Source organism: Sinohyriopsis cumingii, chromosome 2 (assembly GCF_028554795.1).
Source record: "Sinohyriopsis cumingii isolate HCF-2022 chromosome 2, ASM2855479v2, whole genome shotgun sequence".
Classification (NCBI taxonomy): Eukaryota; Metazoa; Mollusca; class Bivalvia; order Unionida; family Unionidae; genus Sinohyriopsis; species Sinohyriopsis cumingii.
Window position 1 is genome coordinate 65,212,536 of NC_142962.1, and position 16,221 is coordinate 65,228,756.

At 35.5% G+C, this 16,221-nt stretch overlaps 1 protein-coding gene across 1 annotated transcript; it reads right to left on the reverse strand.

Moving 5' to 3' along the window:
• Positions 1 to 319: 319 nt before the first annotated feature.
• LOC149805063 (uncharacterized) lies at positions 320 to 14,163 on the reverse strand. The gene is made up of 4 exons (XM_089946954.1): positions 14,091 to 14,163; positions 10,902 to 11,075; positions 8,172 to 8,225; positions 320 to 464 (listed from the first exon to the last, which is right to left on the reverse strand). The coding sequence occupies exons 1-4, from the start codon at positions 14,152 to 14,154 to the stop codon at positions 412 to 414; spliced, it is 345 nt and encodes a 114-aa protein (XP_089803080.1). The 5' UTR covers positions 14,155 to 14,163; the 3' UTR covers positions 320 to 411.
• Positions 14,164 to 16,221: the final 2,058 nt, after the last annotated feature.

Genomic DNA, 16,221 nt, shown 5'->3' on the forward strand with positions numbered 1-16,221 from the left:
TATAAGCCTACATTCCAAGCTTTATCAAAATCAGATCAAAAATATGGCTTCCATAGTAGTAACAAAAAAAAACTCAGTTAATCAGATGCAAGACCACCTCATTAATATGTGCAAATCTCACTTTCAACCCAACAGAAATTTGATGAATCAAGCTCATATTTAAAGTTATACCAAAATCAGATCAAATGTATGGTATCTAGATTGGCAAGAAGCAATTGCAACTGGAAGGACAATATAAAACAATGCACAACGGACACAGGATCACACCACAAGTTTATTCACTTGGCAATGCAGTGGGGAAATAAATAAGGAAAAGAAATTAGGAAAAAACAAATTTTTATTCTCTGAATTGTATTTTTTGCTATATCATATAATCACACATTTTCATCCTTCAGTATGCCGCATCTGTAATCAATGATGATGACCACCATCATCGTCAAGCTTAGGTTTAGCAAAGGGATTGTCTGAAACAAATAATGGAAGAAAATTAAGGAATGGAAATTGATTCATGAACTTTACAATCATTGCCAGGTACATCATGTAATAAAAAGTAATTAATATCTCTGCTTTTTGCTGGAAGGAGAATAGCTTGTATGAATATCTAACTCAACTGAGGTTCTATCAGTATAGAGCTGAATTCTAAGTTAGGTTATGACCTAAAACTACTTCAAAGGGCTATTATGCAGACACTGACAGAACAATGACAATTAAAACCAGGTAATGTCTTATCAATTTAAAGCTGCATACTAAATTTTCAAGAAATAAAACAAACTAATAAAAAGACTAAAATAGTTACATACTGAAACAGAGTGGGTCAAGCATTCAGTGGTCCAAACTCCACTAAATGAAGACAAAACTAATGTTCAAAATTCTGCCAATATTATAGCAATACAGTTCTCCTTTACTATAAGACACCTTGGTATACAACAGGTACAGTGTAACCCCAATACAGCATAATGATCAGGTTCCACAAAATGATACTGCATTTTGTACCATTTCATGCTATAGCCGAACAAGTCATTAAGCTGTAGAAAATGGTGCATACTCACAAAAAGAATAATGGGGGGGGGGGGTAGAAGAGGGTGCAATACTATGTATTTAATGATGCAGCTATCAGCTTGTTCCACATTAAACAAGTACTTGAAATAGTTGTAAATATTTAATAATTTGTTTTACATATATTACAGCTGTAATATAAGCATAAATCACTGAGTATGTGTACTTACTAGCAAAAATCTTTTTTTATATCCATAATAGTAATTCAATCAAAAATGTGCATAAAAAAATGCATAATTTCTATGAAAAAACCCATTTGCTTGGTCCTAGAAACATTTGTTAGATCCATTCAAATTCTGATATTTAATGTCTTGCTAATACATTCACGCAAAGTTAAGAAACGCACATTATTTTCTGCAGAATGTCAAAGGCATAGACCCCTAGTAATGCTGTTGGATGAGAATTCAACAGGTGTGTGTACATAAACACTGCCTGAACCCAATTTGGGAGTAAACCATTTGTTTGAGTTCAAAGTGAATTCCTTAAAAAATGTAGTCATTCTCTAAAGGACAGGGAAAAACAATAAATGAAATAAACCCAGTATTCATTGAAACATTTGTTTCATAACCAAGACTTTGCTTCACTGTGGAGCAAAGAGCAGGGAGCAGAATGTTGATTATATAAGCCAATCTCTCCACCCCTTCGACTTAAAATGGTTTTGTTCTTATCAGCATTAACACTTAAGGACAGTTTCCTGTGTAGACATGAATAATTTGAAGCTAGAAAATAAGGGTTCAGATGGAAGAGGCCGGAGGTTATTATCTATAACAAACTTTATGAATCTACAGAATATTCTATCTCTTTTCTAGTGTTTAATAATATTCAAAAGCTAGTTTTTGTAATATCAGTAATACAATACACATTAACGTTTAACCAAAAATGATTGTATTGAATGTATAACCACAATCTTTATGCAAGTGAATATATATTACTTGTTATGGAGATATTATGTTTTTGACTACTGATAAAGTTGTAATACTTCTGCTGATCAAATTTCACAAAAGAAGTTTTCTAATATAACCCTTCATGGACTTCTAAGCTGCAACCATTAAGTACTGGTAATACTTCTGAGGATAAACTGCCTTTTTTTACACAACCAACAAAAGTCTACTTAATCTGCACATTTAGTGTGTGATGTGTGATTTGGACTTTTAACGTGGTTTTAACAATTTTTCAGTCATATTGCTATGATGTCTGCAGTGTGACAGTTTATAGTTTTGTCTAGCACTGGGGCATCATGCCGCAGACATGTAGCATGATGTCCCACCCAGTCACATTATCCTGACACCAGGTAGACCAGTCTTAACACTAACCTCTTAATGCTGAGCACCAAGTGAGGCAGCTGTTAGTACCATTTTTGTAAGTCTTTGGTATGACTCGGCTGGGGATCGAACCCACTACCTTCCGCTTCCAAGGTGGCTGCTCTAACCAATAGGCAACCAGAGCGGTCTGCACATTTAGTATCACCAGCAGTATTGGCCATTAGATGTGGTTTACTCCTTGACAAAAGTTATGTACTTTTACCAAATCATACAATGTATGAACTTACACCACCAGGGTCTATAAAGAGCCAAGCATCTTCTTTGCCAATACTTTTCAGACTGATCTCTTAACATAGGTCAGTGGGAGGAGGGGTGTGCTTTCAAATGCAGCTGGTATTAGACATGCCTGCTGGATGCATTGGCATTTACTGATGTTAATTCAGTTGCACATGCAGCTGTTTTAAAACTCACTGGGGATTAAATTAAAACGATAGCGGTTATTCAGTTAGTAATATGCAGCTGTTCAACTTTTGATACTGACAAAATTTAGTTGTCTCAGCCAAGCCCCTTAGAAAGTTTAACTAGTCCAACCAAGATGTAACTCTGGAAGGCTGCATCTCTATGGAAAAAGACTAAGCCAGTTAATACATTGAACTACAGCAAAAATCTTTTTTTATATCCATAATAGTAATTCAATCAAAAATGTGCATAAAAAAATGCATAATTTCTATGAAAAAACCCATTTGCTTGGTCCTAGAAACATTTGTTAGATCCATTCAAATTCTGATATTTAATGTCTTGCTAATACATTCACGCAAAGTTAAGAAACGCACATTATTTTCTGCAGAATGTCAAAGGCATAGACCCCTAGTAATGCTGTTGGATGAGAATTCAACAGGTGTGTGTACATAAACACTGCCTGAACCCAATTTGGGAGTAAACCATTTGTTTGAGTTCAAAGTGAATTCCTTAAAAAATGTAGTCATTCTCTAAAGGACAGGGAAAAACAATAAATGAAATAAACCCAGTATTCATTGAAACATTTGTTTCATAACCAAGACTTTGCTTCACTGTGGAGCAAAGAGCAGGGAGCAGAATGTTGATTATATAAGCCAATCTCTCCACCCCTTCGACTTAAAATGGTTTTGTTCTTATCAGCATTAACACTTAAGGACAGTTTCCTGTGTAGACATGAATAATTTGAAGCTAGAAAATAAGGGTTCAGATGGAAGAGGCCGGAGGTTATTATCTATAACAAACTTTATGAATCTACAGAATATTCTATCTCTTTTCTAGTGTTTAATAATATTCAAAAGCTAGTTTTTGTAATATCAGTAATACAATACACATTAACGTTTAACCAAAAATGATTGTATTGAATGTATAACCACAATCTTTATGCAAGTGAATATATATTACTTGTTATGGAGATATTATGTTTTTGACTACTGATAAAGTTGTAATACTTCTGCTGATCAAATTTCACAAAAGAAGTTTTCTAATATAACCCTTCATGGACTTCTAAGCTGCAACCATTAAGTACTGGTAATACTTCTGAGGATAAACTGCCTTTTTTTACACAACCAACAAAAGTCTACTTAATCTGCACATTTAGTGTGTGATGTGTGATTTGGACTTTTAACGTGGTTTTAACAATTTTTCAGTCATATTGCTATGATGTCTGCAGTGTGACAGTTTATAGTTTTGTCTAGCACTGGGGCATCATGCCGCAGACATGTAGCATGATGTCCCACCCAGTCACATTATCCTGACACCAGGTAGACCAGTCTTAACACTAACCTCTTAATGCTGAGCACCAAGTGAGGCAGCTGTTAGTACCATTTTTGTAAGTCTTTGGTATGACTCGGCTGGGGATCGAACCCACTACCTTCCGCTTCCAAGGTGGCTGCTCTAACCAATAGGCAACCAGAGCGGTCTGCACATTTAGTATCACCAGCAGTATTGGCCATTAGATGTGGTTTACTCCTTGACAAAAGTTATGTACTTTTACCAAATCATACAATGTATGAACTTACACCACCAGGGTCTATAAAGAGCCAAGCATCTTCTTTGCCAATACTTTTCAGACTGATCTCTTAACATAGGTCAGTGGGAGGAGGGGTGTGCTTTCAAATGCAGCTGGTATTAGACATGCCTGCTGGATGCATTGGCATTTACTGATGTTAATTCAGTTGCACATGCAGCTGTTTTAAAACTCACTGGGGATTAAATTAAAACGATAGCGGTTATTCAGTTAGTAATATGCAGCTGTTCAACTTTTGATACTGACAAAATTTAGTTGTCTCAGCCAAGCCCCTTAGAAAGTTTAACTAGTCCAACCAAGATGTAACTCTGGAAGGCTGCATCTCTATGGAAAAAGACTAAGCCAGTTAATACATTGAACTACAGCAAAAATCTTTTTTTATATCCATAATAGTAATTCAATCAAAAATGTGCATAAAAAAATGCATAATTTCTATGAAAAAACCCATTTGCTTGGTCCTAGAAACATTTGTTAGATCCATTCAAATTCTGATATTTAATGTCTTGCTAATACATTCACGCAAAGTTAAGAAACGCACATTATTTTCTGCAGAATGTCAAAGGCATAGACCCCTAGTAATGCTGTTGGATGAGAATTCAACAGGTGTGTGTACATAAACACTGCCTGAACCCAATTTGGGAGTAAACCATTTGTTTGAGTTCAAAGTGAATTCCTTAAAAAATGTAGTCATTCTCTAAAGGACAGGGAAAAACAATAAATGAAATAAACCCAGTATTCATTGAAACATTTGTTTCATAACCAAGACTTTGCTTCACTGTGGAGCAAAGAGCAGGGAGCAGAATGTTGATTATATAAGCCAATCTCTCCACCCCTTCGACTTAAAATGGTTTTGTTCTTATCAGCATTAACACTTAAGGACAGTTTCCTGTGTAGACATGAATAATTTGAAGCTAGAAAATAAGGGTTCAGATGGAAGAGGCCGGAGGTTATTATCTATAACAAACTTTATGAATCTACAGAATATTCTATCTCTTTTCTAGTGTTTAATAATATTCAAAAGCTAGTTTTTGTAATATCAGTAATACAATACACATTAACGTTTAACCAAAAATGATTGTATTGAATGTATAACCACAATCTTTATGCAAGTGAATATATATTACTTGTTATGGAGATATTATGTTTTTGACTACTGATAAAGTTGTAATACTTCTGCTGATCAAATTTCACAAAAGAAGTTTTCTAATATAACCCTTCATGGACTTCTAAGCTGCAACCATTAAGTACTGGTAATACTTCTGAGGATAAACTGCCTTTTTTTACACAACCAACAAAAGTCTACTTAATCTGCACATTTAGTGTGTGATGTGTGATTTGGACTTTTAACGTGGTTTTAACAATTTTTCAGTCATATTGCTATGATGTCTGCAGTGTGACAGTTTATAGTTTTGTCTAGCACTGGGGCATCATGCCGCAGACATGTAGCATGATGTCCCACCCAGTCACATTATCCTGACACCAGGTAGACCAGTCTTAACACTAACCTCTTAATGCTGAGCACCAAGTGAGGCAGCTGTTAGTACCATTTTTGTAAGTCTTTGGTATGACTCGGCTGGGGATCGAACCCACTACCTTCCGCTTCCAAGGTGGCTGCTCTAACCAATAGGCAACCAGAGCGGTCTGCACATTTAGTATCACCAGCAGTATTGGCCATTAGATGTGGTTTACTCCTTGACAAAAGTTATGTACTTTTACCAAATCATACAATGTATGAACTTACACCACCAGGGTCTATAAAGAGCCAAGCATCTTCTTTGCCAATACTTTTCAGACTGATCTCTTAACATAGGTCAGTGGGAGGAGGGGTGTGCTTTCAAATGCAGCTGGTATTAGACATGCCTGCTGGATGCATTGGCATTTACTGATGTTAATTCAGTTGCACATGCAGCTGTTTTAAAACTCACTGGGGATTAAATTAAAACGATAGCGGTTATTCAGTTAGTAATATGCAGCTGTTCAACTTTTGATACTGACAAAATTTAGTTGTCTCAGCCAAGCCCCTTAGAAAGTTTAACTAGTCCAACCAAGATGTAACTCTGGAAGGCTGCATCTCTATGGAAAAAGACTAAGCCAGTTAATACATTGAACTACAGATGAGATCTTATTAGTAAACAGCTCTGAAATCATGGACATAACTCCTTTAAATGATATCGTGGATATCCAATTTATTCAAGGTTCCAACAACACTGAACTGCTTGGCAAATGTGGTCAAGTCCAGCAACCCTTGGAAAAGTTAAACAATGGAAACAAAACTTTGTGGGTAATCCAAGGCCATAACTCCTGTAAATGATCTTAAAGATTGTTGGAAATCAAACTCTTCTGAGGTCTCATCAGTATAAAGCTGCAAATCAAATTTGGTTAACACCAAAAGAATTCACAGTAAAGTTATCTGGCATAACCCATACTGGGTGTGTGTGTGATTTGGATTTTTAACGTAGCTTTAACAATTTTTCAGTCATATCGCTACGATGTCTGCAGTGCGACAGTTTATAGTGATGTCTAGCACTGAGGCATCATGCCGCAGACATGTAGCATGATGTCCCACCCAGTCACATTATCCTGACACCAGACCAACTAATCCTAACACTAACCTCTTAATGCTGAGCGCCAAGCGAGGCAGCTGTTAGTACCATTTTTGTAAGTCTTTGGCATGACTCTGCCGAGGATCAAACCCATGGCCTCTTGTATCCTAGGCGGATGCTCTAACCACTAAGCCACTGGAGCGGTCGAACCCATACTGGAAACAGTTGGATGTTTGGTTGGACAGAGTGAAAGACAGACAGAAAACATGATTTTTATATAGGGATCCACCAACTTTGTTGAGCTAGGCCCTAAATAAGGTGGCGCTCTAGTTTCGTATTTTGCATAGGGTTAGGATTTTAAAGAAAAACAACTACCCCGGCTTTCCTCACTGGTTATACTGGCTATTTAAAAAAGACCTTGTATATCTTAGGTATAATTCAAAGAACCTTTAATTCCCTTTATTTTGATATATGATTGATGGGTGTAATATGGGTTATAGAGTAAACAGCTTGGCCTTACTCCAGATGTGCACCTTTAAAAAAAGTGCTAGCTCCACTTGGTCATTTTTACTTCCTGAACTTCAGAGGTAAATTGTATAAAAAAAGAGCCGATAATCCTTTTTTTACATTTTATATATTCATTCATTGCACTTTCAGAAGCTGGTATTGTCTAGTCTGGCAAAATTCATTTTCCCTATTTTAATAGCTGCTATGGATAGTGCACTTTAGACTAATTCAAGCTGATTTTTTAGCACAAGGGAGCATTCATTTTAGTTAGCAGTGTGTTTAAATCGTGTACAATTTCCAAAAGTACAATATCCAAAGAAATATCATCCACATTACATTAATGTAGCATAGAGGTATGCCACCATTCTCTCCAGTGTGGATGTTTTAAAGGGGTCACAACTCTGCTAAATGTTGATGTGGAAATCTGAAAACCACCGTCAAGGTGTAATTAATATAACATCTCGTACCAATTCTGGCTGAAATCCAACACAAGTGTTTCCTCAAAAAAGAAAGTGGGTAAGTAATTCCACTAAAAGATGATGACAAAACTAAAGTGGGTTGGTCCAACAATTATGGGCCATAAATTGACTACACAATGATGCTGAGTGCTGACAGTAATGCTCAGTCACAGTCTCAACATTATGCTGCATGCCAAATTTGGCTGAAATAAAATAATATTGTAGATAGTGTACAGAATTCAAAGTGGAACAGACAAAGGCATCTGATTTTGTTTTCTCTCTTTAACTTGATTATACTGACGCTCTCTAGCTTTTCTCTTCTGTGTCCAAAATTCCCAGTTTTCAGGACTATTTACTGCAAAATAGAAGAAACAGTTGTTATACAAATCTGTAGTATTTGGAATAATCAAGAATATACAAGCAAAACAGAAGAAGTTAAGTAAAGGTGAAATCATGTACTAGAGTGCAAAAGTCATTTACAAATATATACACGCACATTTACGAAAGGCAATGAAACAAACGTAAATCAAGTTTGCTCTAAAACTGTCATTTTTGTAAAAACAGAAAAAACTACTTTTTAAGCACCTTTAAAAATTTACTCCATATCTGTATGCTAATCTGGAAGTATCATCAGTCAAATGCTTGCTTCAAATCTGCTAGACTACATGTCATGTGGCTTACAGACCATGATGCTTTACAACAAATGTAACATCATCACCCACTCATTGTGGAGTACATTGTAAATGCATTCATATTGACATGTTACACAGGGTGGACATTATGTGATTGATCAAATGACTTGTTATTTTGTGTATGCAGATTGTGCAATACACAAATTTATTTACAAGGATCATCTGCTACTAAAATGTAGGAATATACGCATAAAATGTCGAACACTGGGGTCATGACCAAAAATTTCTGGAAACTATTGCAAAAAATTGTTGAAGATACAGGCATGTGGATTAATTTCAGCAAAGTATAAAGTGCTTCAAGGGATCTCTTTAATCAAAAGTAAAAGTTGACATATTATTAAAGTCATGGTTAGCAATTAATAATGAAAGCAAAAACACCTGACCAGCAGCTCAAGATAAGCTGTGTATCTGCATAAATGCATTAAATATGGATAAACGTTAAATGCAATCAAATTGCAAGGATCATCACCAAACAACTTCATGTTCAACATATACTGCAAAATTGTCAAAATATTTATCTGCAGTAAGCACAGCAGGGCTGAGCAAATCCCATAGCCCGACGTCCTGGACTAGTCATTTCTGAAGTCAGGCATGTAAAATTTTCCAAGTCGCTAGTCCGGGACAAGTGCTTTTTAAAAAAGTCGGGCCAGTCCTTATTTTTGTGCTTTAATCAATATATCTACCTTTATTTGGCCAATCATGCCCTCCAGGCATACTGAATACTTGATTCTACCCCTCTTCGTGTATACATTTACATCCTGTTACCACTTGACTGCATATTGGGCTAAGCAACCAAATTATCGGCAAATCAAAACACGTCAAACAAAAGAAAGCCAGTATGATCAATTAGCAGTTTTGTTGCAATGAGTTTACTCAATCTAGATTATAACCAGTGGCTCACTATGATTTTAATCCAGCGAGTCAGTGTAATTAAATTAATGAAAGGTACTTTACTGACATCAGTGTTGGTTTCCTTTATGAACTGATTAAATGACAGTAATGATTCTTTAATTTATAATTGATTATACAGATGATTAACTTCCATGTGCGATATTGTGTTTGAAGCGAAACAATTATGCTAATTAATGAGCTGTTTCAGTTCATATTTAAAAGAGAAAATTGATCTTATGATCACTTTAGAAGTAGTTGTCAAGCAAGCTGATAGTTACTCTGTGGATAAAATGAGTTTGCTAAATAATTTTCGCAAGGAAGGCAATAACGGCGATTCGGAGAAGGTAAATTTGTTTGAAAATGGAGGGATAAAACGTAAGACGGATACTGAGTGTGCTTGTTATCCCTGACTTGAATATATGACTCGGAAGGTGGCAAACATATACATGGACATATTTTCATATCCATCAGCTAAAACATATATACATGAACCTGAAGAAGCCAAATGTATAACAACCAATGTTTTTAAAAATTAAATTCATTTAAGAAATAATTTTTTTGTTTATTACTTCGTTTTTTTTCTTTCTATGGATTAAGTACATATGTCTCATCAAATCTCGGCAAGTGATTACCATTTTGGGACCAGTTAAAAGTAAGGTGGGACTAGTGAATTTTCTGAAACCACTTGTCCTGGACTAGTGGTTAAAAAAAATTTGCTCAGCCCTGCACAGTCTGTGTTTTATTATGGCACAGTCAGGACAAGATCCAGATCTTCTGTGCATGTTTGAAATGATGTTATGTGATAACAATTATATTTTCATTTACTCAACCACAGCCAAATAATCAAACACATCCTGAATGAATCTTGGACACTTGGCATTTTACAAGGAATGATTGATGTCTTGATGTTCATGATTCTACTATAACAAGTTTGTTTATTGTGGTGCTCATGCAATACCCCATCAAATAATGGAATTGTTGTTCCAAACCAAGAAGCACAATACCAAATATTCATTGAAATTTTTTGTCAAGGGCTGAGATCTAACCTTGAGTCACTGTCAGAGATAAAGACTGTGTCCGGAATCATGCATATTCCATGTTGATTGACACATATTGCACTACACCATACCACATATTTTGATTTCTCAACCAATGCACCACTTTATATATATATATATATATATATATATATATAAAAAATGAAATATATATTACCAAACTTACAGTTTAATAAACTTATGAAGAAGATATGCAACTATCAAAACTTGAAACAGAGCACCAACCATTGTTGATTCTCATGCTCCGAGAGCCCTGTACATGTCTCATTCGCAGGCAAAACAATAACTTTACATTTTATAAGTTTTATATTTTCCTGTGTTCATAGCCAAATAATTTCCATCAATACACATTAAATATTCTTTCTACATTTTTTTTAACAATTCCCTCACCAGCTTTAGTAATCATAAACAAAGCTGGCTGTATAAGGATAACAGTGTAGGTAAAAAAGCGGATCCATCTGCCATTTTTCCAATGCCAAACCCAGGGGAACTGCCTTAATGCTGCTCCCAACTGAACAGGGCGTTTTATCATCTCACCACCTCCACGAATATGTACCATGGTGTCTGAAGATAAAAAAACAAAAAACAGCATGTTATATCAGCTGCTATTACATCATTCACTTTTTAATAAGATCAAAATTTGTAATATATCAAAAATATTACTGCTGTCATAAAGAAGTGCAAAAACTTCAAGGAGATCTGCTTGGTTAATTCTGATCATGATAGCAAGGCAATGTATTGTAAATACATTTAATAATAATAATATTAATCACAACAACAACAACAACAAGAGTCCCTTGAAGGGACTGACACTCTTCGGCAAAATGAATTTCCAGGGATTAAAGATAACACCATTTCCTCCTTTTAACTGTATTTAAACAATCTCTGATATCCTTCAGCAATAACAAAATTTTCAAACTAACTGCTGTTGTGGACATAGTGGCTATCAGACTTGCACCATTTGTGTTTAGATCAAAGCAGACATCATTAGAAGTCTTTTAGTGAAAACCCCATGTCATAATGATTATCCATTCTTGAAGACTGATGAAAACAAGGTTTTCGTGACAGCCGTCATCACAGGACCAACAAGGTTAGGTATCAGAAGTCTTTTGGTGAAAACCCCATGCTCTGGTGATCAGTTATTACCATAGTAGCTAATTTTATCAGCCAATCTTATTTCTTCACATTTGGGAGACCAAGCAGTATGGCTGTTGAGCATCAATGTGTACCAACTGATCTGATTCACTTTCAGATTTCTGAAAGCTGCATTTCCACTGGCTAATTCAAAAGCTGACAGAACATGGTCCCTAAGCACTCAGTGTCAGATCTTCATGTAGGACAGTGGAGATCTGGTTTTAATCAAAATGCTTTGCTTTGGTGGGCTAATAAGCGAAGGTAAAAAGATCTGAAAGTAGTGTGTATGCCAGGATTCAGCTTTCATCACATCCTACAAAGATGAACAAGTTAGACAGGCCAAGGAGGCATCAATGACTTGAACCTCATGGGCTTCAATTTTCATGAAAAACAGATAAAGGACTGGTAAGATCTCTTGGTTGTTAATGCAATTCACCTAGAATTGGTGGAAGCTGACGCAACTATTGAACCTTTCACAGGAAGGAAAAGATATTTCGTATTCTTTCTTCTCTATTTATAGGCTGACAAATTAAAAATCAAAACCCTAACTGGACATAAAAGTCTATCTTGATCATCCACTGCACAGATATGACTGAGACTGAATCTCAACCAGAAGTGCAACAAATGATTGATGCTGGTATTTTGCTTTTAAAGAAACTGGTTGGAAAAGGAGAGAAACCAACACATAATTCCTACTGAACCTGATATAGCTATGCTCTATGGGTATGGCATGAAGCTCAATCCTTCATCTAGCAGACATTAACATGAAAAAGAAACACTATTTCAAGGGTAAGATTATAGAAGGAAGCTTCATCCAAAGGTTCATAAAGGCATTTTGGTAAGAGACAACAAGAAAGGTTCCATTTAAAATTAGCAAGCGAGACACTGATATATGCAGCTCAAAATACCTTCCTCAGCTACTATTGCATTTCAACCAACTAAAACATGTCTGCAGAACTTGAAAATGCGCCCACTGGTTTTGTCAAAATTTTATTCCATTAGGAAAAAAGACATCAGAGTATGTATTGTCCGAAAAAGCAATTTTACATTAATTTGTCAAAAAGTTACAATATGGGCTGCCACCACTCCAGTGGCCTAGTGGTTAGAGAGTCTGCCTCAGATGCAGGAGATCATGGGTTTGAAAAACAGCCAAGTCATACCAAAGACTAATAAAAATGGTACTAACAGCTGCCTCGCTTGGTGCTCAGCATTAAGAGGTTAATGTTAAGACTAGTTGGCCTGGCGCCAGGATATTGTAAATGGGTGGGACATCATGCTACATGTCTGCAGCATGATGCCCCAGTGCTAGACATCACTATAAACTGCCACATTGCAGACACCATAGCAATATGAATGAAAAACTATCAGAGCTACGTTAAAAATCCAAATCACACACACAATATGGGTTACCAAGTGCATGAGATGTAAATGAAAATTTGTCCTCTTGATCATGTCAGTCCACCTGGGAACAAGCTACAAAAAGATGTTATTTCGGAAGTAAGACATCAACCTAAACAACACAGATATCGAAGTTGAAGTCTTACACTGTAGGACTAGTCTAAAGTGTTGTCAGTGTGGTCATTAAGCACATTTAATCAAATACTGTTCCAAAATTTAATACCAAATAGTTTAACTAACCAATCCAGATAGTTGAATGTTTGCATTTTAGACATCCTCAAAATTATTCTGACGAAAATTACTGACTACAATGACAGCCAGGCACTAAAGTGGGTAACGAAAAGAGAATGTCGGACCTAGCATAACAGATAACAGGGTAGTATGAATTTGTTTTCAACACACATTGTTCTCATTGTGACAAGACTGTGTGTGATGTACTGAAGCACACCTTTATGCTCACCTCATCCAAATATGCCCACATAATTTTGCATTGGTTTTGATGTTTGTATTTTTCAGGGTGTGCAATTAATAATATTTCAGAGGAATATGGATATATGAGGATCCAAATAAAGTGAATAACTGTCATTTAAAAAAAATGTGTAATCAAATTCTAACAAAAATTATACTCATTACCAAAATACCCTTCTGAACGCCTACATAACCTGTACGACTTTACAATACCAATAGCAATATATCTCAAGACGGGGTCATGAGGAACAAATACAAGAAATCAGTATCAAGGTATGACTGGTATGTCGCATAAATACATTGAGGACAGGTTTTACTGAAAAATTCTATGTCAAAAGATTCTGATGGTAATAATCTTTACAGATCTAAGCAGCACTTGTTAACATCATCAACGGCTTTTGCTTACTACCTGTTCAATGCAATGTGTAAGTGACAAGGTCACGCATTAGCGTGACTAAAACAATGATAGTTATTGATGTATTACATGGAAAACAGTATTCAAATTAACTCTAATAAAAATTCGATCACTGCTGACAAAATTAAGGGGAGCAAAAGCGCATAAATAATTATATCAATCACTTTTGTATCCTCCACCGTTCTTCTGTGCATACACGGCAAGGAATAGACTTGTACGCAGGCGCATTGGCCTTATTAAGCGTAACTACTTCCGAGGTGAGATTGAATTGCGGAAACAATTTTTGTCACTAGTACCAATCAGAAACCACTATGTAAATTTTTCATTTGATCTTAATTAGTATGGTGCTGCACCATAATGACATTTTCGCACCGCGCTGCTTCCATCTTTACAACAAGAGTTTATTTTCGACCCCCAAAAATATTTCTGTATTAATTTTAATACGTTTTCAATTTAGCAGCTGAGTGGGTGAACAGACCTTTTGCTGAAACGTTATTTTTGAAAACTTAAAACCTCAAATGAAAAAAAAAAACGGTCAATAACGCTAAACCAAAGCCTCTAACTTTACCGAGAGTTTCTCTCCCAGAGTCTCTGTCCAAGAGTCTCTCTTGGGGGTTATTTTTTTATTATTATACTTTATCGTTGTCATTAGTGTTTTTCTAAATTTGTATGCACGTTTTTGTTTACCCAAATGACGTCTCATTGAGGTCGTACCTTCTCTGCTGCTATAATTAGATCATTATTATATCAACCAAATATTTATCAAGTAATGCACGATATCTTGTTCTAGGATCGTGTAAATTTATTGTAATTAATATGTGTGGAGCAGACTGTGCTTTTGAAAAGAAATTTTAAATTTAATTATATCCATGTCTCCGCTACACCAAGTCTGATGAATATTTCGCAGAGTATGTGTATTAACTCCATTAAATACAACTAAAATATTATCTCTGATCAATTTAGGTATTTGTGTATATCGCTGAGTAACATAAATTATATTTGCATTTTAATGTCTGCCTCTGGAAAATATTCTAGCTGGATTTGATTGTTTATCCAGCATCGCATCATCATATACTACGAGATTATTAATAAATCCATCTAATTCATAAACGGACGGTGCTTCATCGATATCGGTTATAAAATTAATAATGTCGTCACCATCTTCATTTAACAATTTTGCATTCTCATTAAAATGTGTAAGTACATCGTAGCATCTCTGATCATCAACTGATGGTGCAACTAAATAAAACTTGTCCCACTTTAACCATCTCATTATAAGATTAAGCAGTAATTGTGTTTAACCTGATCCTGACGGGCCTATTATAATCATTCTGATAGAATTTGGTAATGCTGAAATATGTTTGACTGGTTCTTGTTTTCGTGTTGCTGAGAAATCAGTTACATCCATATTATAAATATACATGAATCTATATTGCTTACGTTGTAGAGTTAAAACTCGAACCACTGATTTATCCACGGTTACAACCAAAAATGGAAAAATAGCATATGGTGGAAAATGTGCAATATGTAACAGAATTGTTTTTTCGTTTTTACCTAAAATTGAACATAAGGATGGTGGTGATATTCAAGTCAAAATTTTCAGGAACTCCATGGGCTAAATACCCAGGAGAAATATTCGACTTGATAAACAAGATCAACCAAAACCTGGTGAATATCCTATGAATGCTATTGATCAAGCATGTCACGTTCATGATGTGGCATATAAAAATAAAGATTTACAACAACGACATGTTGCAGATGTGAAGTTGATTCATTCGTAAAATTCCATAAAAAATAAAAATATCAGAGAATCATTAGATAATCGGTTGGTAAGATCCGCAATAAAAGGTAAACTAGTATAAGGAGCTGCTAATTAATTAAACAATTATTAAAATAATAGAATCGATTTATTATAGCCCAAGGGGATAGGTAGAGCAGCAATTAGTAAACTCGCTGATGCAGCAAATGTTACACGTTCTGCTGTTGAAAATGGTTAGAACGACAGGCAATATGGCAAATTATCTACCACCACCTAAAAAAATTCAGCATGCACATTTTGATGTCAGCACTCCTAATGAAGTTCATCAGGCTCATATTTTATTTTTAGCACACGATACTATCAAAATTGGTAGACGTCAATTAACATACAAATACGCGTTGAGTGTCGTTGACGTTGCAAGTAGGTATAAGGAGGCAGAGCCACTATCAACGAAAACAGCTGCTAAAGTTGTATCTGCTTTTGAACGAATTTATCAGCGATGTCCGCAACTATTACAGGTTGATCCTGGCAAAGAA